This window comes from Aulonocara stuartgranti (genome assembly GCF_965226115.1).
Source record: "Aulonocara stuartgranti genome assembly, chromosome: 5".
Lineage (NCBI taxonomy): Eukaryota > Metazoa > Chordata > Actinopteri > Cichliformes > Cichlidae > Aulonocara > Aulonocara stuartgranti.
Window position 1 is genome coordinate 21,366,945 of NC_138943.1, and position 22,340 is coordinate 21,389,284.

Below are 22,340 nucleotides of genomic sequence, written 5' to 3' on the forward strand. Positions count from 1 at the left end.
GGGGATGTACGCATTGCATTTTGCTTTTTCTTCTTTGTCACACCAACCCTCTGCATGTCATCCTTCACCACATCCGAAAGGTTATGGTTAACCTTTTTATTTACTATATTACATTATTACATTATTTAAGGCTTAACATATGTCTTTCGGATTTTCCTGTTTCATGTTTTTCGTGTCTTCAATGACAACTTGCAATAGTGCAAATACTGTTTCACAGCACTGTACAATCCCTCAATTCATCTTTTTCTTTCCTTTTTTTCATATTTGTCACATTGAAATGTGTCAGATCATCAAAGAAATGTTAATAGTAGACAAAAATAAAACCAGAGTAATTACAAAATTCAGTCTTTAAACTAGGGTTTTGTTAATTTAAGCAAAGGGGTTACCCAAGTCTACCTGGCCTAATGATAAATAGTAAGTTCAGTGTAAAGTTAGTGTTCATAATTAAACAATAATAGAGGGACTGCATAAAAACGACATCCACAGGAGAGTTCCAAGAAGAAAACCACTGCTGACCAAAAAGAACACAAAGGCTCACCTCACATTTTCCAAATCCATTTTGATGATTCCCCAGACTTCTAGGGAAATATTTTGTAGACTGATGAGACAAAAGAAGGTTTAAGTCATGTTACATCCTATCATAGAGCATTTTATAAAAAGGACATCGGACATCGTACCAGCAGTCAAACTTTGTGGTGGTAGTTTGTTGGTCAGGGGCTGCTTTGCTGCTTCAGGCCAACTTGGTGTAATTTATGAAGCCATGAATTCTACCAGAAAATCCGGAAGGAGAATGTCTGTTTTTTTCTGCATTGTCATTAAATGAAATCATCAATTAAAAACTGTATTTTGTATTTACTCTGGTTTGTCAGATTCTTTTTTTGTTTGTTTGTTTTTTGCTGATCTGAAACATGTAAGTATGCAAAATATGCAAAAAACAAAAAACCCAAACAAACAAAAAAAGAAACCGATTTTACTGTTTTAATGCACCGCATTAGGGGACACCTTGTTGTAAAGGATCATAACCAGTAGGTGGCGGTAATGCTCACTTAAATGCTTTTTAATGCTCTTAAAAGGTGAAGTCAAAACGAAGAAGACTTGTCGCTACAGACCGGAACAAGTGGAAAAGCTTCTAGAAAGGTTTTGAGTATCAAGCTGTCATCGTGTGTAGGGGGGTGATTTATTAAAACGGTATGTAAAACTGACAAAAAACTGCATTTTATATCTGCTTCCGGTTATTTATTTATATAAAGCTTACGTTTTGCTACAGCATCCATGAGACGTATCAATCAAGCATACAGCGAGCCCTGAAGTGACCTTGCTGTGTTAGCGCCTGTAAGCAAAGTACAAAATCAGCCTGTTTTATATAATTACACAATTAATGTCCTCAGTTAATCTCCATATTATGTGCTTTGTGTTTCTGCAGTTATGAGTAAGATCAGGCCTGTGACATCTCTGGCTGCCTTTCATCTTTAGCGTAGCTCAACTCATGTTACGTAACGCCAGTTACTTAATCCTCTTATGTTGCTGGTCAGTTGACCCATTTTACAGTGGAATAATTACTAATATATTTTTTAAGTATGAAACTACTTCTGCTTAGCTGTAATACGTGTAATGAACATATTACACGTTTGTTTTATTATGTTACAAGTGAACGTTAAAGTGGTTAGACGTATCAAATGCTATGTGTTTCTTTGCAATTGTGAGACATATTTTATGTCAAACAGACACACACAAACTATCTAGCCTATTGACCGCATATGTAAAGTGCGAGAATGAGGGTTGTGTTATATCTTTTGACGGCAAACATTTCTGTTCCCGTGAGCAAACTCCATCCACAGTCTGTGTAACGCAGTGACATATATTTGGTCCACAGTGTCTCTGGAGACTTCATATTTTCACCAGAATGTGATTTGATAAATGAGAGAGACAAGCTGACAACTGTTATTACACTCTATGGGATAAAAATCAAAATGTATAATTAATTGGAAAAGAAAATCATAGTCATGAAAAACGATATTATTTTTATGTACCTGGTAGGTTATATGTACATTACAAAAAGTTTTAATATTCCTTTTTTAAATGGAAAAACTAGTAATATATCCTCACTGAACCATGATCTGTTAGAGGTAAAGAACACCATTGCACGAAACATTGATTGAAATGGTTAGTAACAGTTAGTACTAATAATTTTTTTCCCCCCCAAATCTTTCCACAGAATTGTCCACAAACGCTTGTGCTGTACTAAACCATGGGAACTGATAGAAGGTGAAGTCCGCATAATCCTTGTGATGGTCAGGAACACGTTGAACATGTGCTCATATATTTAAGTTTCTGGTGCTTTTGCAGGATTAGTCGTAGTGAACGTACTGGAAGATATGGTTCTGATATGCGCAAACACGATCCAGAGTGCTATGGAAAACGAAGCAGAGATGTGGAAAAGGATTATGATCGACGCTGGGTCCACGATAGGTACAAAGACTACTGTGATGAACGCAGGGACCAAGACAGCCCAGAGGTAAGTGGAGAAGAATTCCTTTGCGACTTGAAGTACGTCTTGATCAGAGTGATACTGAATTTGTTGTCTTTGAAGTTAAACATCACATTATTATATATTTTTTTCTCTTACAGAGGAGCCGAAAACGACGCAGCAGCAGCAGATCTGATGATGAATATGATGGTGAATATCCAGAGCAGGACTACAGAATGGAGCAGGAGGAGGAGAGCAAAACGATTATGCTGAGGGGGCTCCCTGTCCACGTCACAGAAGATGATGTAAGCTCACAGTTCACCATTCAGTGGCATTCATGCTTTTTAAAGGAAAAAACACACCAAACTGTATATCATATAACTTTTTCACGAGTTGTAAGGAATCTCTTGCAAGAAGTTCAAAGCTGTAAACTGTCACAGGATGGGTGTAAAACTTTGGCACAGAAATCAGCAACACTTCACGACCTTTGTGTGTGTGTGTGTACAACTGTGCACCTTGCCATCTTTCCCTTCCCTATATGGAATTATCCAGGTGTTAATCTGAGCATTTTGGAGAGGGGGATTGACATCTGTCATAATTAATATACACTGGGAAAAGGAAAAAAAAATAGTGTCTTGTTGGTAAGTACAACAATGTGTCAAATATGTCAACAATGTGTCAAATAATAGATTAAAAACTGCCCTAAACTTTACCAGGCATCACTTGACACAGGCGAAAGTGAGAACACACATTCCCAACGCAGACATTAGTAAGTCTGTAAACTACCTGCTCATTAGTAAAAAGTCTGTATGATGTTGGATTGTGATAGGATATGCTGGGCTGAGCCGATAACATTCAGGGTGGAATGATTGTAAAGCACACATTTTGAATAACTTTATACACGACTTTGGTGCACAAGTTTGAATTTCTTTTAGATTTTCACTAGATGTCACTTCCACCAGACACTTCTGAAAGCCATCAACAAGCTTCTGTTATAATTCCAACTGAATTTTTGACCGATTTTCTTGGCAGAATTGCTAAAATTTATTTAAATTATATTGGTTGGGACCCTGGAAAAAGGAGAGTCCAAAAAATATTTAAAAGCCCAAAATTACCATGATATTCATTTTCATGATGAGTCTGCGTGGGTTCTTTATGGGTACTTCAGGTACTTTTTACTCCCACAGTCCAAAGACATACAGTTATTGGGCTTAGGTTAACTGGTTATTCTAAATTGGGAACATGTACCTCATGGTTCACAACCAGTTTCCAGAAAGATGGTTTTAAGTAAGGAAACAGTAAGTAGGAAGAAGATCTGTGTTCTGATGAGTCTCACGTCTGCTTCTGTTTTGCAGATGCGTACAGCTCTGGAGCAGCTACAGGGACCACAGCCTGTGGACATACGTTTGATGAAGAAAAGGACAGGTGAGCGATACTCTTCAGAGGAACGTTCCTCGTTCCTTTCCGCGCTTGATCTTTAAACCCATCTTTCCTATTTTATTACAACCCCTGGAAAAAGAAAATTAAATATTGTCGTAGGGTTCTTTGTGTCATATAGAAATTCTGATTTGATGACATGGACAGGTAAGAAGTTAAGGGTATGTAAATTCTACCATCATGATGTTGTAAACATCCCCGCCGCCGTGCAAGCCCATTGTAACTTTGAATTTTGCACCAAAGCATTTTGACTAACACGCCTCCCGTCTATATTTGAATGCTGTCTCTAGGTATAAGCCGAGGTTTCGCCTTCGTGGAGTTTTATCACTTGCAAGATTCTACCCGATGGATGGAGACCAATCAGGTTGCTTCAACAATCACCAAGTCTAGAAATATTCTTGGAGATTAGAACCCAAATTAACCAGTACAGTAATGATGGCACTTTACAAAAAGCCCAATTTGTTTGTATTTAGCCAAAAAATCTTGATCATAGATCTGTGATATCTGAGATGTAGTATTTCAGATATCACACATCTGGTGATGCTTCATAGCAGCATTATTGAATTTTTGTTTTCTGTGAACACCACTGTAAAAATGCACATTTGTTTGGTTTATTCTCTTACAAATTTTAAGTTTATTCTCTTAAAGCTTACAAAAGAGGGAGAGTTTGCTTCCTGTTAGCAAGTGGACTTGTTTAGTACCGACTGCCCCGGGGTTTTTTGCACATTCTGCTCCAGCTCTGTCACTTTGATAGTTTCTCATCTCCATTTATTATCCGAAGACTGGAGTGAGATGTGGACGGGCTGGCAGCACTCCGGTCCCAAACACTCAATCCCTCATTCTCTGAACTTCTCTTCCCGTCTCTGCTCCTTTTTTTTGTCCTTGAGACACCCCCATCTAAGCAACAAGTTAAAACCTAGCCACTCTTTCCTGTTCCCTCTGCTCTCACTCATTGGGTGGGGTAGCACTGGGATCTCAGCACTTGCCTCTTTGGCTCAGACGTGTCGTATTTTGGTGTAACTGTTGTTTGTTTGTCTTTATTTTATTTCACAGAACAAGTTGGTGATCCAGGGGAAAACCATCGCAGTGCATTACAGCAACAGGAAACAGAAGTTTGAAAACTGGCTTTGCAATGCTGTGAGTGTTATCTTTGAACTTATCCCACAATATTACTCTTTTTTTCTTTTTGCTTATTGTAACAAAAATACACAATCGACGGTTGTTGCAGTGTGGTCTGTACAATTTTCGGAAGAGGCTGAAGTGTTTCAGGTGTGGCGCGTCAAAAGTTGGTGAGTTTTCCCCCTTAAGATGAGTTTTTTGTCTCTCTGTGAGAACGAGCAGTTCATTATATATCCTGCCTGATGTTTTTTGGCATTGCTCTTTGTAGGTGACTCTACTGGTGTAAATGGTTTAAATGTCGAGTGCCAACAGCCAGGAGAATACAGTGGAGACAGTAAGTGTTTGTTTTTCATCGATGACAGAAAGAGTGCAAAACAAAAAATGTATTTGGTATAAATGTAATCATCTTTATGTTATTAGATTTTATTTAATAATCATGTTTTATGTATTCTCTGTATTTCTTTTTAAATTAATAGTAATTAAGTTCCACTTTTTTGGGGCAACTTCTGCTTTTTCATGTGAATGAGTGTGATGTCATGAGGTCAGCTTTTTGCTGATCAGTGTCAGGAGCAAACGCCTGCTTTTAGTTGGGAGATTACTGAAAAACTGAAGCGCTTAGCTGATCTTTCTGAAAGTAATACTATCAAGTAATAAATATGTAGTAATATAATTAGATATTAAAGAATGGGGAAGACATTAAAATAACTAAATTAATACTGTGGCAAAAAAATACAGAAGCAATAAGGCAGTAAACAAAGTTATGTCACATTTCATAAATGAAATAATGTCTGCGTGTAGTTTTTATATGAATTTTGATGCCTTTTAAGAGCATTTTTAATATATATATTCTTGATTTTCCTTTTGGTCTACTGAAAAATTGCACGTTCCCATAGAGACATTTATTGATGACTTTTCTTTTTGTTCACAGCGATCATTTTGAGGAACATTGCCTCTCTCTCTACTGTTGATGGAATTTTGAACTTACTGGCACCGCACGCCAACCTGTCCACCAACAACGTCCGCCTCATCAAAGACAAGCAAACGGGACAGAACCGAGGCTTCGCCTTTGTCCAGCTCTCATCCCCGCTGGTGCGTAGCTTTATTTTTCAGCAGTCAGTATGACTTTATAGTGTACGTTGGTGTGTTTCTAGCGGAGGTGTCGAGACAGTGTGGCTCTATGTCTTTCTACAGGAGGCTTCTCAGCTGCTCACCATTCTCCAGAGCCTTCAGCCACCTCTGAAACTGGATGGGAAAACTGTCGGCGTGGATTTTGCCAAAAGTGCTAGAAAGTGTGTAATTCCGCACATACATAACATATATTTAGACAGCCTGTTTTATATTCGTCATATATTCATCATATACTGTACATACCTTTTGAGATCCTAGAATATAATAAAATACAAATCGGGGTCTTATTTTCATTCTGCATTAGCTTATATTTAATTTACACATAATTCTTTTCCCAGAGACTCAGTGCCGCCTGAGGGGATCAGAGCCAGCGCTCTCTCTGTTGCCAGCACAGCCATTGCTGCTGCTCAGTGGTCATCCAGTCAGGTACCATAGACTGTACCATGTCTAAGTAGAAAATGTGAGCTTCTATGGCTTGAGGGATTTAAAGAAATGGACCAAAAAGCTACAGTGATATTGTCGATATTAAGAACTGATTAAAATTACATGGACTCTTATATCTTATTGTCAATTAAAACAATACTTGATTAGTGGAGCCTAACATCAAAATCCAGGAAAGGATTTATTGACTTAACTAATTTATTTGCATTATGCTGATACAGTTGCTCTACTTTGGGTTGCTTTATTTTGTTTCTGACGTCACATATCTGTTTTGTCTTTTCAGTTGCAGCAAAGCTCAGGTGCAACTTCAGATCAGATCGCTTTTCCAGAGAGTTATGCAAACATGTGGCCACAGCAGCCTGAAGGACTGGTTCCTGTCGTTGGAGATGGATTGCTTGGAGGTAAACAAGGAATCACTCGCAAAAATTTGGGGTGGTTTTATTCCGAGGTTGAGATTCTTGACTTCATCATCACTCTCCCCAGCGGCTCCAGGAATGGCGTCTGTGATCCCCGCATCTACAGCTGTGGTCCTATCCCAGGCAGCTCAGGTCTACCACCCCATCATAATCAGTCAGCCTGCTGTTCAGGTAGGAAGTGTATTAATGTGGCGTCTTTGGGGTGAAAAAATGCTACTCAAATGTGATTTCTGTCTGTGTTGAATCCAAATGTTCATCAGGGTTTTTTTTCCCCCCTCTCCTACCTCTCAGACACATCCACTAGCTGTTGCAGCCCAACAGGCTGCTAGTGTTTGCACCACATCACTCACAACACCAGCATCTTCCACTGTTGCAGCAACGATCTGTGCCGGATCGACTGCTAACACAACAGGTGAGAGGAGTTGGCTGCAGAAATACTCCTCTGTGTGTGAGTGATAGAGATGATGATGATAAAACTGAAGATAGAAAAAAGGTTTTGCTTCATATCTGCCTCTATTTCAATGTTTTTGTTTTGTTTTTGTAGCTGTTCCTGACACCTCCATGTACCAATACGATGAGTCTTCAGGTTACTATTACGATCCACAGACTGGCCTGTACTATGATCCTGGCAGCCAAGTATGTGCACTTGATCTTATTGCATGTGCAGAACCCATGCCATGCAGCATATGTATTTATTTTAAATACACTGTTCACATTTTTTTGTCTTCTGCTTGTCATCAATAGTACTACTACAACTCAGAGACTCAGCAGTACCTTTACTGGGACAACGAGAAGCAGGCGTACATCCCTGCACTGAGTGAATCCGGCACAAACACAGAACAAGCGTCCACAGCGAGCTCTGCAGCCACCTCTTTAAGCACAGGCGGTAAAGAGGCCAAAGAGAAGAAAGAAAAGCCCAAAAACAAGTCCGCACAACAGGTAAGTGCTGCTCTCAAGATGTTGATCCTGTTAATAGCTGTTAGGTCGTCTTTGAAATAATGTTTTTGGCATTATTAAATTACAGATTGCAAAGGACATGGAGCGTTGGGCAAAAAGCTTAAATAAGCAAAAAGAAAGCATTAAGAGTACTGCCCAAGGGTTAGGATCTTTTAAGGATGAAGACAGAAAAGAGTCTGCTGCTGCAGATGCAGGTTTCTTCCTCTTCGAGAAGAAGGTAGTGTAACAGTAACTATTAAGAATAAATATGATGTGCTTTGGATCAGTGCAGTGGTGTACGGGTAGGTTCTAACTGGAGAAGCACACTGATTTGGAATATTATATTTAGAAAGTACATTTTCCTTCTATCGTCACGAGTCACTGAATATCTTTTAATCATGAGATTATATATGTTGTGGGTCTTTACTCGTGGGCTTCATTTGGTTCCTTTCAGCAGATCGGAAGCTTTGAGATGCCGTCCCTCATGACTGAACAAATCAAGCTTGAGGATGAGATTTCGTCTAAGGTTTGTTGTAACTTTGCAGCTATTTCTCCTGTTTATTAGTAAAAATAAATCCTTTAACACTTTTCCTTTTGTCTGTTTTCATGTTAGAGTGATTTGGTCGCTGCCTACAATGGGGATAGCGACCCAGATGACAACGGCTCAGACCGAGCAGCCGATGAGGAGGGGAAAATGACCGACTGGAAGAGGATGGTGTGTCTGCTGTGTCGGCGGCAGTTCCCCACCAAAGACGCTCTGCTGCGTCACCAGCAGCTCTCTGACCTACACAAGGTGAGGATGGCAAACAGCGGGTGTTTAATGTGCAAGCAGCTATGAATATTCTGGGCTGCGCCATCTGTTCAAAGCAAAATGGAGCTCACATGCTGTACCTCACAGGAAATGGAGGTTGCATTTATTCGTGCCAGTGATTATTTTGTTCTCGCGTTTCGCCCATGAAATTACTTTTAATTCTTTTAGAAAAACTTGGAAATTGAAAGAAGAGCTAAGCTTTCAGAAATGGAGCTGGAAGAGCTGGAGAGGAAGGAGGCTGAGGTATTTTGCATTACAATGTCATCTTTCTGTCTCTGTTATTTAAAAAAAAAAAAAAGAAAGAAATTTGAATGAGAACATAAGTTTTCTTGTGATTTTTAACAGCTGAAATACAGAGATAGAGCTGCAGAAAGAAGGGAGAAGTATGGTATTCCTGAACCTCCTGCACCTAAAAAGAAATTTTACAAAGCACCAAGCCCAACAGTGTAAGTGGGAGGAGTTTAATCTCACAGCAAACAGTCTATGAAAACTTTTAGTAATATCTTCTCCTTTTTCTCATTATTTTTATGTGAATTGGACCTTTTTAACACCTGTAATTCACCATCATCAGAAACTTTGAGCAGCCCACTAAAGACGGTTTAACAAGTGATAATATCGGGAGCAAGATGTTGCAAGCGATGGGCTGGCAGGAAGGCAAAGGTCTGGGACGTCACCAACAAGGCATCACCGTTCCCATCTCGGTGAGCAGACTTTTTTTTTGTCTTCCAAACTACCCCTTGTCTGCTGGCCAGATCCTCTTAACAGATGGAATCTGCGCGCCAACGTGCTAATTTCTGCCCACATAGCAATTAGCACTGCTGCCTGAGGGGCACCTGTGTCTAATATGTCATCTCTTATAATCGTCTTTGCTTTTCCTAACAGGCTTCATTGAGGACCAAAGGCACCGGTCTGGGCATTAAAGGAAGCTCATATGAACTCTCACCATCTGACACCTACAAGGATGCTGTGCGTAAAGCCATGTTTGCACGCTTCACAGAGATGGAGTGAACTGTGGAGGAAGGTGATTGTGCTGTGCTCTGAAATCTTTATCATGTGGACAAAGGATTTGAACACATAACATACAGGAGATTTTTCCACCTGTACAAACTTTTAACTGGAGTTTGTCTTGTTCATTTAGGAAAAATTTAGCTTTTTAAAGCTAGATTTGTTTGTTTTCAGTGCACTTTACATGTACATTTTGTATATTGTTTGTACATAAAAATGATGTAGAACCTCTGAAGCTTTGTTTTGTGAGAACCTCTAAGAGTCAGTGTGATTAAATAAACCTGCACAAGCTCTTGTGTGATTTTTCTTTTTTCTCCTGATCAATGAGGGTTATTCTTGTCATGTTTGCATCTGCAGTGGTGTAGTCAGCTCCTCTCACCTATTAGTCCCACATTGATTTGACAATTACTATGCTCAGGTCTAAATGCTAGACACAGACTCTTAGTCGATTTGGAGTTAATTTTACCACTTTAACATCAGCTACTGCACTTTTATTTTTAACTGTGTGTTGTAAATCCCTGCATGCTCAAGAATTTATGTAGGAGTTGGATGCATTGGGGCTTTATTGAGCTGTCAAAGTATATACAAGACAAATGGTGATCTTCCTGTTGTGCAAAGTTCATCTTTTATTTCTACAATCCTCTCTGTGATTCACAGGGTAACACCGTCCTAAAAAAAACCCTCAACATTTCTATAAAGAACCATCAATCTGCGTTCCTATAAACATATGAGAAGAGACCATAAGCGTGTCAGCTTGGAGAAAGAAATGAGCATACATGTATTAAACAGATCCCTGGCTCTGGTGAATTTCTCTGAACCACCACTGGACAGTTTGCCAATTATTTCTGCCAGACTCTCTTTGGCTTCCTTAATATCCTCTTTCCTGGAGGGGCTTATGGCTGGCAGGTTTCACCTGCTCTTGCTCTTCTTGCCAGTCTTTTTAAAATACTTCACAGGATGCTTTGCTACGTGCGTTTGGCTCAGTAAATGTCTAATATTTACAGGAAGAAAAATTTTTTTCCTAAAGACAGGCTGCTCTTCCACCACAACGGATGTGTGCTACTTTGTGTTTCTTCTGTAATGATAAAAAGTGTTTCATGTCTTGAATTCCTACGCTGGGATTTTCTCTGGGTATCATCAAGCAGTGGCTTATCAGCTTTTGTCCACAGCCAAAGTGCTTCAGAATTAGATTAAGTAGTAGAGACTTTATGAGATGCTAAAATTTAAAAAGGTTGTGTCTCGTTTTCATGATACCGGCAAATCTGTTCTAAGCTCAAAAGTCAATGAGTCAAAAGTGGAAGTGTTCATTCAGAAACTGTTCCTCAATTTGTAAATGTCATTTCCAGACTGACTTAACGTCTGTCCATCTTTAATTCTTGATTTGACCTTTATAGCAGCAGGAAAGCTGTAACGTAAAGTAAAGCATGCTCTTTAGGGCACAAACATGACCATAAAACGTTGGGAAAAAAACGAGCTTCCATATTATTATTAATTGATTAAAACTCTACTACTAAAATAATATACCTAGATGTGATATCAAAAATCATGGAAACAGTAACTAATCATCTATGTGTATTTGGAGTTGGGAGTTCGCCTTGTGATCGGAAGGTTGCCGGTTCGAGCCCCGGCTCGGACAGTCTCAGTCGTTGTGTCCTTGGGCAAGACACTTCACCTACCGCCTACTGGTGTTGGCCAGAAGGGCCGATGGCGCGATATGGCAGCCTCGCTTCTGTCAGTGCGCCCCAGGGCAGCTGTGGCTACAACTGTAGCTGCCTCCACCAGTGTGTGAATGTGTGTGTGAATGGGTGGATGACTGGGTGTGTAAAGCGCTTTGGGGTCCCTAGGCGGGACTAGTAATAGCGCTATACAAATACAGGCCATTTACCATTTGGATTCACCACATCAAAATCCACAGGAAGACCATACTGCTGTTTTACATGTGCTGTGCAGATGGCTCTGTTGCACAAAGCTTCCCTTTCATTCCCATCACTAGGGGTCAGCATCAGTTTTAGAGCCAACTCCTTCATTCATTCATAAATTAAACAACCAGAAAAAGAAAACTTGAAATTGGTGTGAAATGCAGTAATTGTAGTTATATATCTGTTTATAGCAACGTCTGCCTCAGCAGTAACATGGAGGTTGTCCTCAGCATACTGCTGTTCACGGGGTGGGATGGGAGAGGAGGATTAAGATGGTGTTGGTTCGTAATGCAGCGGTCACAATGGTGCAGCTAGAGGCAAAATTTAAATCCTCTTCCACGATCCCTACAATGATGATTCCATGTGTCATACCATGTGGCACAAAAAGGAAAGATGCCAAATCTTCCCAGGTTTCCTCTTGACTGACAGCCAAAAAGTGCAGATTAAGTGACCCTGTAGTAGCAGGATGACAGCACTGATCTCCCTGCTGATTAATACTGCAGCGCAGAGCAAACCGTGCTCACCGTCTCACAGGGACACTTGTGAATGCCTACTCAGTTTTGAGCATGTCTTTGGCTCAGCTTACCAGAATCTGTGTCAGTTGACTAAGCTGTTTTGCATAACACAGTCAGTCGCCACATTTGTGCTCAATAAAATTGTGAGGATAAGGCTGGCATATCTCATCTTCCAAGCGACATAAATAATTTTAAGCTCGTGCAGTGGCGCCTCCTGAATATTTTTCAAAGTGACACAATACGGATGACAAAAATTGTGTATGCAGGAATAAATTACAAGTTAATGTTTCAACTCATTGAGGGATGTCTTCTTCTCTTTTGTGCTCGTGTTTATTAAAATTATGTTTATTAATTATTACTATGACTGTATCAGGCCCTATCTCAGGCTTACATCGTTGTGGAAGAATCTGGGGTTCGGCCCTCTTTCCTTGAAATGTAAGATTTGTGGGCATTTGCTCATGCACAGCTCTCTTAAGATCCTGTACCAACATTTCAGTCGGCTTGAGGTTTGAACTTTGACTATTTTTTGACTATTCCATTACAACACCTTGATTCTTTCCTTTTTCAGTCAATCTGCTGTAGAGTTTCGTCTGTACTTGGGCTCATTGTTCTGTTGAATGACCCACTTTCAGCCAAGCTTTAGCTGTCAGACAGATTGCCTCACATCTGACCCTAAAATACAGAGAGGTTTATATTGACTTAGGGACAGAGACATGCCCATGTTCAGTGGCTACAAAAAAAGCCCAAATCACCCCCCGCCTCCATCACCGTGCTGACAGTTGCTATGAGGTGTTTGTGCTTGATTTTGATCAAATATGGAACTGTGCATTAATTATGTCCAGATCTGTCCAGAGGACTTTGTTCTAGAAATCTTCTGGTAATCTTGTAAACCTAAACTGTGCTGCAATATTCTTTATAGTAAAATAAAAAATAGTTCTAACCTTAGCTGTAACCGAAGCCCCAGAGCCTTCCTTTAAACCTAGATTTAACATTTAATAGTAAAATATAAAGATTTACATTTGAGGTTTTAGGTCCCATGATGAAGAAGTCACGTCCTCATAATGTGACTCTATAATCTGATTTGGGTTTAACTGGACCACGAACACAAGTTATGTGTTAATACACACACACACACACACACACACGAACAATGGTTAGCCAGCCTAGGTACTCATGCCCCCCTACGGCCTAGTATATTGTTATGAAGTTTGAAGGCGGCCCATAAAAAATTGTGAGTAACAGAAGTTTTTACTGACTTTGACATTCTGTGTGACCTTGACTGTGACCCGATGTTCACCACAGTGAAATCAGCTCAAGCTCTTATTGTTATCTACCATCACACAAAATTTGAACATGATATCTTAAAAACTGTGGCTGTTAGACTGCAAACAAACAGATATAGCCTAAACTTTGGAGCTCTCGCGTGAGATATTTTTTTAAATTATTTTGCAGAATGAAGCTTGTTTATTTTGCCTAAATTGTCATATTATAATTTGTTGTAAGCGGGGAATGCTTTCAGAATGCTTTGAGGCAGTTTGTTTGTTGTCAGCAAACAAGAATTGAACCGATTGTGTTCCAAGTCCCCACAGATGCTATCGTCGTTTTAGTGGTTTACAGTGTTTGCTCTAGCTGACAGATGCTCCAGTGTTGACTGCATGTTGCACCACGAGCAAAAGTTATGTGCATGTGTAGTAAGGGTGTCAATATTTGTTCAATTGCTGAGTGTAGCAGTCGTCCCCTGAGGCTGTAGTGTCTGGAGCACAGGGGCTTGCATTGAGAAGTGATTGAGATCTTATCACAGTGAAACCTCAGCTTGCAAAAAATACTACACTGAATCAACAACTTGTCCATTCACAAACACCCCAAGAGACGTATTAATGCAGGCTAAACATTTCTGGCAACCAGTCTAAGCTTACGAGTGCAGCCTGAGCAAAGACCTTCTCTAGGAGTGACCTGATGTTGTGTAAAGCTTTACTGGTGGATAAAAAAAATGCCAGAAAAGTAAAATTAATAGAGTTAATCATTGAATTTAATCTCTATTAAGACAAATATCGCCTTATTAGGAAAACTATTTGTATTAATGAGCTTCTCTGTTGAATAAATTGGAAACCATCCTTCAATCAGCTATACATATTTATTCTTATATAATTCAGCTATTCATTCATATTTATGAGGGGAAATAAATCTAATTGCACTAATTAAACCAGCATGAATGTCCATGAATGAACTTTGCAAGCCTTCAAGGAATAAAAAGTAAATAAATAAAATAAATGAAGATCACAACTGCAGCTTTCTCTGAAGTTTCCAAACCATGCACATTGGATAGGTGTCAAACATAGAGAAGAGGCGCCTCTTCTCTATGTTTGACACCCCTGATATAATCTATAACTTTATTAACTCACAGTTTTTCAGCATTAGGAAAACATTTCTCCAACCTCTGTGTTTCTGCCATTTTCTCCCATTTCTGCCAGTTTCAAGCCACCTAGAAGTCATCCTCCAAATTATTAATAGTTATTCACTTTATGTACCTGTGGGATTTAGTCTGTAAGTGGAAATTAAACATTTCTTAGAGTTTTCTGCATCAGTAAGGTCAAATCTTTGTATTAGTAAGCTTTATTATGAATATGCCCAGTTCTTTGAAGTTTGTCTGATATGTTATTAATCCAAGGGTGGCATACTGGTTAGCACTGTCACCTCACAGGAAGAAGGCCCTGGGCTGGGTGGGGTCCAGTCTTGGGCCTTTCTGTGTGGGGTTTGTTCTCCCTGTGTCTCTGTGGGGTTTCTCTGGGTTCTTCGGCTTCCTCCCAATGTCTAAAGAAATGCACGGGGTTAGATTAGTTTGAAAGCCACACAGGTCCCCAGGACATGCTGTACATTGTCATGTTTGTCTACGGCAGAAGTGTTTTTGTTCCTTTCCTCAGGGATCTAAAAGGAAAGACATCTAAGACTACACTCAGAACAAATGACTTTCAAACAGAAGAACCCACACTGCTAACACGCTCGTCTCATGCAGGCAAGTTGTTCAAGTGTCCAGTCCAGCTGTCCAAACAAAGCACAACTGAATTCAATATCTGAGGAATCCACTAATCCACACAATAGCTTAGAATAAGCTAATACATTTATTTGGCAGCATTCATAAAATGTGTTATTTCATATTATTTGTTTCCTTGGGAATGTTTTGGATTTTTCCCCCAAAATGGATTTGATAACCTCTCTTTAGATATTGTCACGAACCGGGCCATACGGTCATGACAAAGAAAACCCCAGACATGGTTAGGAATGTGTTCCAAGCTGCTTTATTATTTTAAAACAAATAAAACAGAAAAGAAACCCTACTGTCAAAATCAAACAGTGGTGTGTGAAGGAATGGATGAGTGGAAGATGATGCGTGTAATAGTGTCAAAAGCAAAAAACCAAACCTAACGCAGCCAGAGTCCAACCTGGTGTCTCAGAGCCAACCTAAACTATGCCCTAAAGGCTTTTTATATAGAGTCCTGACACGCTGGCCCAGGTGCTGCCAGTGTCACTGATTGTAGACGGGAACCCCGCCTCTCCAATGCCTGCAAACAAGACACACACGAGCCAAAAGGAAGGCAGGGTGCAGTGGGTCGTCACAATATTATATTGAGTCTGAGTGTTATTAACTAAGAAAAAGTAACTTCTTCTTCTTTTAGCTTTTATCTGTTATATTCATTTTGTACAAATATTATGACTGCATTGTGTTGATGATTGCTAATGGATGAATATGTTGTGCAGATACAATCGATTGAGGAGTTTAACAAGTTAATGAAATGAGGTATTCAATCACACAAAGATCATCCCAGCAGAAGATTTTCTGGGACTCACCCCAACAAACATCCTTCTGAGCCTATCATTTTCACTGGCTGTGCCACAGGCTTTTGGTCATTAAAATGATTCTCTCAAACATGCAGCTGGATTGTGTGTAATAAGTTAAGAAATTACTTGACCATATGAACGGTTTGGAGCAAAGTCTGTGTGACATCAGAATTTCTAACTGCATCTCTTTTTAAATCATAATATTAAAAGAAAAAATATTTGGAAAGAGCAAAAAATATTTGTTAAATTTTATTGGTATCATGTATTGGTAATTTGAAAGGCACATTTTTGATCCCCCCCTCTGCTAATGTTTGCTGCCGTCAGTCTTGCACACGGACCCTGTTCCCTGTTTGGGCCTCAGTGTTTCAGCTCCCTCCTGGAAAAAAAACAGACTGTCCTTCAGGGAATTCCTCCTGCAGAGAGGAATAATGCAATGGACATTTCTCTGTCGTGCAGAGCACTGTCTGCAATGCAGGGTCTTTGAAGGATGGGCAGGTGGCCCAAGTATGTGTTTGCATGTGTAGAAGAGGGGACACTCTACAAACTTGTTTTGTAAAAACTTTCTCAGATGATTGAAGTCTTGAGAGAACAACAAACAGCGGTCCTCTGGTATGACAGATGTCTCCTCTTGATAAATGCTTCTGAAATTCTTTGATTATTTTAGCTTCCTGGGCCATTATGTAACATTTACAGCTGGTTTTGAACTGATTACAGCTCTATGATAATATGTATCTATAGATCTGTATCTATGCATGTATGGATGCCTTTCCAAATTGTGATATCAGTTCATATGCAAGTGATGTGTTTGATGATGATGATGATGATGATGATGATGATGATGATGATGATGATGATGATGTTTTTACAATGAGGGTAGTATAAGGCCAGATAAAGTGTGCTGTGCTGTTGAGAAACTGGCAACTAGCAAAGCATGTGCACCTGAAGGAATATCTCAAGTTTGCCAGCAGAACAATCTCAGTTTTACTTCCTTTGGTGGATTTTTAGTGCACATCCTCCTACCTTACTCCATGTTAACTATTCTACATGTGCCTATAGTCAAATACAAAACTGGTAAAATAGAAAAGCATATGCCAATTTCTCTGGATTCAGTACTGTCAAAGATTTTAGCCCAAATTTGTTCAGATGGGCTTCAAGAATATAAATCAACCACAGACAGTCAGCTGGGTTCTAAAAATAAACACGACAGCGATTTGTGCATATACAATCTGAAGGGGGTTGTTTAAAAAATATAACAGACAAAAACTAAACTATATTTATGTGCTTCTTCTCTGCTACCTCCAGCTCCATCTCCTGGGTTCTTGCCATTGCCACCTTCACTACCTCTGCTCCTTACATCTTCACCTTTTCTACCTGTCTCTCTCTCATTCACACTCGTATTCTGTCTTGCTTCTGCTGACCTTCATTTCTCTTATCTTGCAAATTCATACCTCCACCTCCCCAGGCTCTCATCCACCTGCTCTCTACTCTCACTACATATCACAATGTCATCAGTAAAAATCATAGTCCACGGAGACTCCTGCCTGACCTCATCTGCCAACCTGTCCATCACCGCTGCAAACAAGAAGGGGCTCAGAATAGATCCCTGATGTATGTCCAACCCCACCTCGAACTCATCTGTCACACCTACCACACACCTCACGCAGTACCACGGTTCCTCTCTTAGATATCCGTGTCGCATCATCAGTAACGATCTCTTTCTGTAGATGATGACGACGTGCAGCGACACTGCATGCACAAACATGTGAAGCTGGCATCCACAATAGCTCCTTTTAGAGCCCGATGTGCTCCACTACATACAGCACATGCACTTACAGTAAAAAGCTTCAGGTGGCATATAATGATGCATTCAGGATCTTGCTCAAGCTTCCAAGACAAATAAGTGCAAACCAAATGTTTGTGATGACCTTTCATGCCATGCTTAGAAATTTTATGCAAAAATTTAGGTGCTGATTAATTAATTCTGAAAATGTGGTCATAATATTCTTAACTGTACCTACTTTAGGTAACACAAGATATTCCTCCTACTTCTGGAAACATTGGAACATTTGCTTAATCATCACTGATGATTGTCTTTTTGTTGTTGTTGTTGTTGTGTTTTCCTGTTTTTCTTTTTCTTTTACATTAAAAATGGACTATGATGTCTGAAACAACGTTTTAGTACAGCAAGTTTTGGCACAACAGTCAGTTCTACCCACAACATCTGCTCTGTTCATCAGCATTTGTTCATCTTTTACTGGGAATGTAAATAATGCAAGATTTAAGCTTCACTGAGCACTTCAAAATGAGCAACTCTGCATTAAAATGTGTCAGCGAGCTTTTTCTTATTACATAAATTGATCCTTAAGGGAAATCGCTGCTTTTAAATTGCAGTAAAAATAGTTATCTAGTTGAATGACTGCTGCCATATTTGATGTGGATCATATTTTCTCTTCCTTCTTATTTACTTTCTTCATGTAAATCAACTTGAGCTGGCATGTAATCCGCTTTAACACCTACACACTGACTCATGCCTGTAGCCCCCAAAGCCCGATGTGAAGTGTTGCCAGTGTTAGCTGATGTTCACACAGCAGAAATATGAATCATCGTCACACTCGATTCACTTGATCTACTAGACGGCCTATAGTCCCACATACAGAATCATCTCACCGAAACCGACTCTCAGGTAATTGCATAACCGCATCATTTCCACAGCAATGGCCGGTTATTGCTCATCCACGAGTTGGCCATGTTTCAGGGATAATCATACAGTGACTGGCAACTCTCTCCCAAAGGATAAATGCATCAGTAGACTGATCTTAATTGTCTTTGATTGCAACATCTTTCAATCCTGCAAAGTTAACTGAATGGGTTTACTGGTCTGTGATGAGATGTTTTCTCCCTGTTTCTCCTAATTATGAAGATGGTGGGGCCCGTGGTGCTGTGGAGGATTGACAGGAGGCAAAAAAAGAAAAAATGAAAAATCTTGCTCCAGACTTGTGAGGAAAGCTCCTTGTAAAATACTCGATGTCTCAGTCTCAATGTGCCTTATTTTTTTCTGTTCTGTGACTTTAAAGTCTAAATCTGCTTATTTACTCCAGTTACCAAAGTCATGAGCTGATATACGTCAAACATGTTTCTCCTGACCTCTCAGTACTCCCAGACGCCCAGACGCCCATTGTTTTCATAAATCCCCTCAAAGCTGTTCACAAGGCTGCACTGCTTTGTTTCTCTGGCTTCTTGGTCAGAGCTGTTTCTTCTGACCTGTATTAGTCTCATGATCCCCCAGTCCTCCCAGGTCCTGACTCACCTTCTGTATGTCTCCCCCCTATATGCTCTACTCTGTTTGTGTCTGTGTGGGCTTGTGTGTGGGCTAATGGTGCTTACCTCCTCACAGCTATGGGTATGGTTGCCCTAGTTTCTCCTGGCACACCCGATTTCCACTTCTACTTGCCTACAGTATATGACCTTGGTCCTCCTCTTCTTGCTGGGTTGTTGACACTAAGATCTCCTGGTGATTGAAGCTTGTTTTCTCGTTGCTCAGTAATTCTATTCATTTCCCATATTTACTCTCCTCTGCTGCAGATTTTGAATTGGTTGTGCCAGTCTGCCTTACCTGTGTAAGATTGTTACAATCCTGGGTCTTTTGACCCAGCGTTTTGAGTTTTAGTCTATTTTGATGTTTATGGTTTATGTTTAAGTTCATTAGGTTATCTAAGTTCATTTGTTTATTAGATTCCCCTCGTGATTTCTACCCCTGTGGTAAGTCTCCCTTGTCCTTTATGTGTTTCATGTCTGCGTGTCTTTTGTTGTCAAGTTCATGTAGTCATGTTTTATTTTGGAGAGGTCCTGGTTTGTTTATGGTTATTGTGGTTATAGTTCTTAGGTTTTGTTATATGGCTTCCTGTATTGCATGTTGTGCTTGCGTGGTGTCTTTCTGTCCCATGTTTCAGGTCCCTATGTTCTGTCTCCCCAGTCTGTTAAGTTTACATGTCTGGAGTTCAGTCAGTGTGTTTCCTGTTTTACTTTGAAGGTCCATGTCTCATGTCAGTGTTTCTAGTTTTGCTTCCCTTGTCTTGTCCAGCCTAATTACTCCCAGCTGTGCTCTCCTTCAGTGTCTCATTTCCCTCATTGTTCCTCAGTGTATTTAAGCCCTGTGTTTCTCTTTGTCAGTGTTGTAGTCTCCCTCATAGCTGTGATGTGCCCTGGCTTTGATTTTCCCTGTCTCTCCTTGTGCTGTAGTTTTCCCAGTTTAGACTTGTGTCCCACCACGCCAGCAATAAAGCTGTGTTTTTTTAGTTTACTTTTCATCTCTGCAAGTTTGCGTTTGGGTCCTTCTCTTACCTGCACACAGCCGTTTTGTGACAGAAACCTCCCTGACCACATGAAGAAAGAGTCATCTGGATTCAAACATGTGAAATCTGAGTAGTAGTATTCAGTCCTGTGAGCAAACTGTGACAGCTCCATAGTTTAAAAGCAGAATCTGATTAAGCTCCTTCTATTGTACTGTAATCTCGCTAATTGGAAAATACACTTTATTTGATTATTATTGTTATTGTGAAAAAACTACCATGTTAGTCTGTGTGATGTTTGTTGGTGTCTGAGCCAGAACAACAATTTGTTGATCCAAGTTCACCTGTGAACTTTGGCCAGAGAGACAAAAGAATGCAGGCAGCCAGAAGATATTCTTATTTGCTTTTTGATGGGAGCTTTTCTGCCAACAAAACAAGTTATCTTCAAGCCAAATGCAAATAACTGCAACCTATCAATTCATATGCATCTCAAGTATTTAAGCTGAAAGAGTTTAGACTGCAAATGACATCTGAGCATAGCTGGTAGTAACCACATGCTTAGTCAGTGCTGATTGAAAGGATGCCCGTGGAATACTGTCTCCAAAACTTGTTTAAAGCTCTGGATGTAGCTGTGGAGGTTGAGCAGCAGCGAATTGGAAGGTTGGTGGTTCGATCCCTGGCTGCTCCAATTTCCAGGTGGCATGCCTAAGTATTCTTGGGTGAGACACTGAACCCCAACTTGCTCTTCGACGTGTTCATTGGAGTGTGAATGTTAAATAGAAAGCAGTTAGTTGTAGAAAATGCTTGTGTGAATGAGACATGTTGTAAAAGTGCTTTCAGTGCTCAAGCTAAAAAGTGTCAAGTAAGAACCAGTCCATTTCCTGCTCTGCTGTGTTTGTTACCAATTTCAGTGCAGCTATTTAATGACTTACCTTATAATTAACCATGTAGTTGCTCTCTCTGTTCGGATTGGCTGAGCTAAATTAATTACTGTCATACTTTTGGATTAATTTCATTAGTACCTCTTCTCAGTGCTCATCTAACATGTGAAACAAACCTTTGGCACAAGCAGTTTCTATGGTTACACCTCGCTCTCGGAGCACTGCGTGCACTTCATCTTGTTAGCAGACAGATAAGGTGAGGCAAGGTGAGACCACATCCTTAAAAGAAGGAAGAACAGAGGGAGCTAAATGAATTGCTGTCCCTCTGGAATCATTGTCTGCATCTCCTTTGCATCCACTGCCTCCTCATTAGTTAATATACTAGCCCCTCATTTATGGGAAAGGGAACCAATAAAAGACAGTTCTCTGGAGTTCAACCACACATTAAAGCATATACATTGATGCACACACTCATGGGGTTCCCTCTTTGATGTACCATAGCATACATCTGTTGCGCTCCTCTGCTGACCTTCTGGGATCCACAAGCCACTTTCTCAGCATCTCTGGCCCTTGCCTCTATGGGTAGCTGTTCCCCACTGGGTTATCCCCAGAGGAGATGCACCTTGGGGTTAAACGTCCTGTCTTTTCCACAAGGTCAGGGCTCAGTGCTGTACAGCTTCAAAGAAAGTGGAGGCTTGCATGGCGTTTATTATGGAGAGACTTTGAAATACATTTAAAGTTTCTAGAAAATTAATATAAATTGCCCATAAATTAGTCATTTTTTCCCAGTAAATCACCAACACACATACAGTCAGAGACATCCGAGGGAAGAGGCACCTCGTCTAATTTTACCTCAGGTGTGTGTGTGACCTATCCTGTGAACGTGAGCTGGAAGAGGGAGAAAGGAGACGATCCCCGGAGCCGTGTGACATCAAAACGCGCTACTGCCGGTGACCTAGAAATAGCGCTTGCGTCGACCGTGTGCGTAAGCAGCGCTGGTGGCAAATAGTCGAGGATGCTGTTTTACGTTGCTGATGGCGTTTCAAACGGGAGACGCTGCAATTGGTTAAAATTTCATTACATTTTCTTTTGGAGGCAATTAAAGGAGACGCAATTAAATTGAGTAAACAAATCTATGT

The 22,340-nt window shown here is 40.2% G+C and overlaps 1 protein-coding gene across 4 annotated transcripts; it reads left to right on the forward strand.

The window, feature by feature from the left end:
• Positions 1–1,076: 1,076 nt before the first annotated feature.
• Positions 1,077–10,051, forward strand: LOC309707482 (RNA-binding protein 5-like). Of its 4 annotated transcripts, XM_082534848.1 has the most exons (26): positions 1,091–1,188; positions 1,268–1,332; positions 1,424–1,527; positions 2,216–2,265; positions 2,347–2,515; positions 2,629–2,772; positions 3,823–3,892; positions 4,195–4,268; positions 4,958–5,041; positions 5,133–5,193; positions 5,292–5,357; positions 5,952–6,112; positions 6,215–6,312; positions 6,490–6,577; positions 6,876–6,993; positions 7,076–7,179; positions 7,300–7,420; positions 7,553–7,644; positions 7,753–7,947; positions 8,033–8,182; positions 8,399–8,470; positions 8,558–8,737; positions 8,924–8,998; positions 9,101–9,201; positions 9,327–9,456; positions 9,638–10,051. In XM_082534848.1, the coding sequence occupies exons 4-26, from the start codon at positions 2,249–2,251 to the stop codon at positions 9,761–9,763; spliced, it is 2,496 nt and encodes an 831-aa protein (XP_082390974.1). In that variant the 5' UTR covers positions 1,091–1,188; positions 1,268–1,332; positions 1,424–1,527; positions 2,216–2,248; the 3' UTR covers positions 9,764–10,051. The 4 variants fall into 4 exon arrangements, with proteins under 4 accessions (XP_082390973.1, XP_082390976.1, XP_082390974.1 ...); XM_082534849.1 differs by having other exon boundaries at positions 1,268–1,527; XM_082534847.1 differs by lacking the exons at positions 1,268–1,332; positions 1,424–1,527 and having other exon boundaries at positions 1,077–1,188.
• The last annotated feature ends 12,289 nt before the right edge of the window (positions 10,052–22,340 follow it).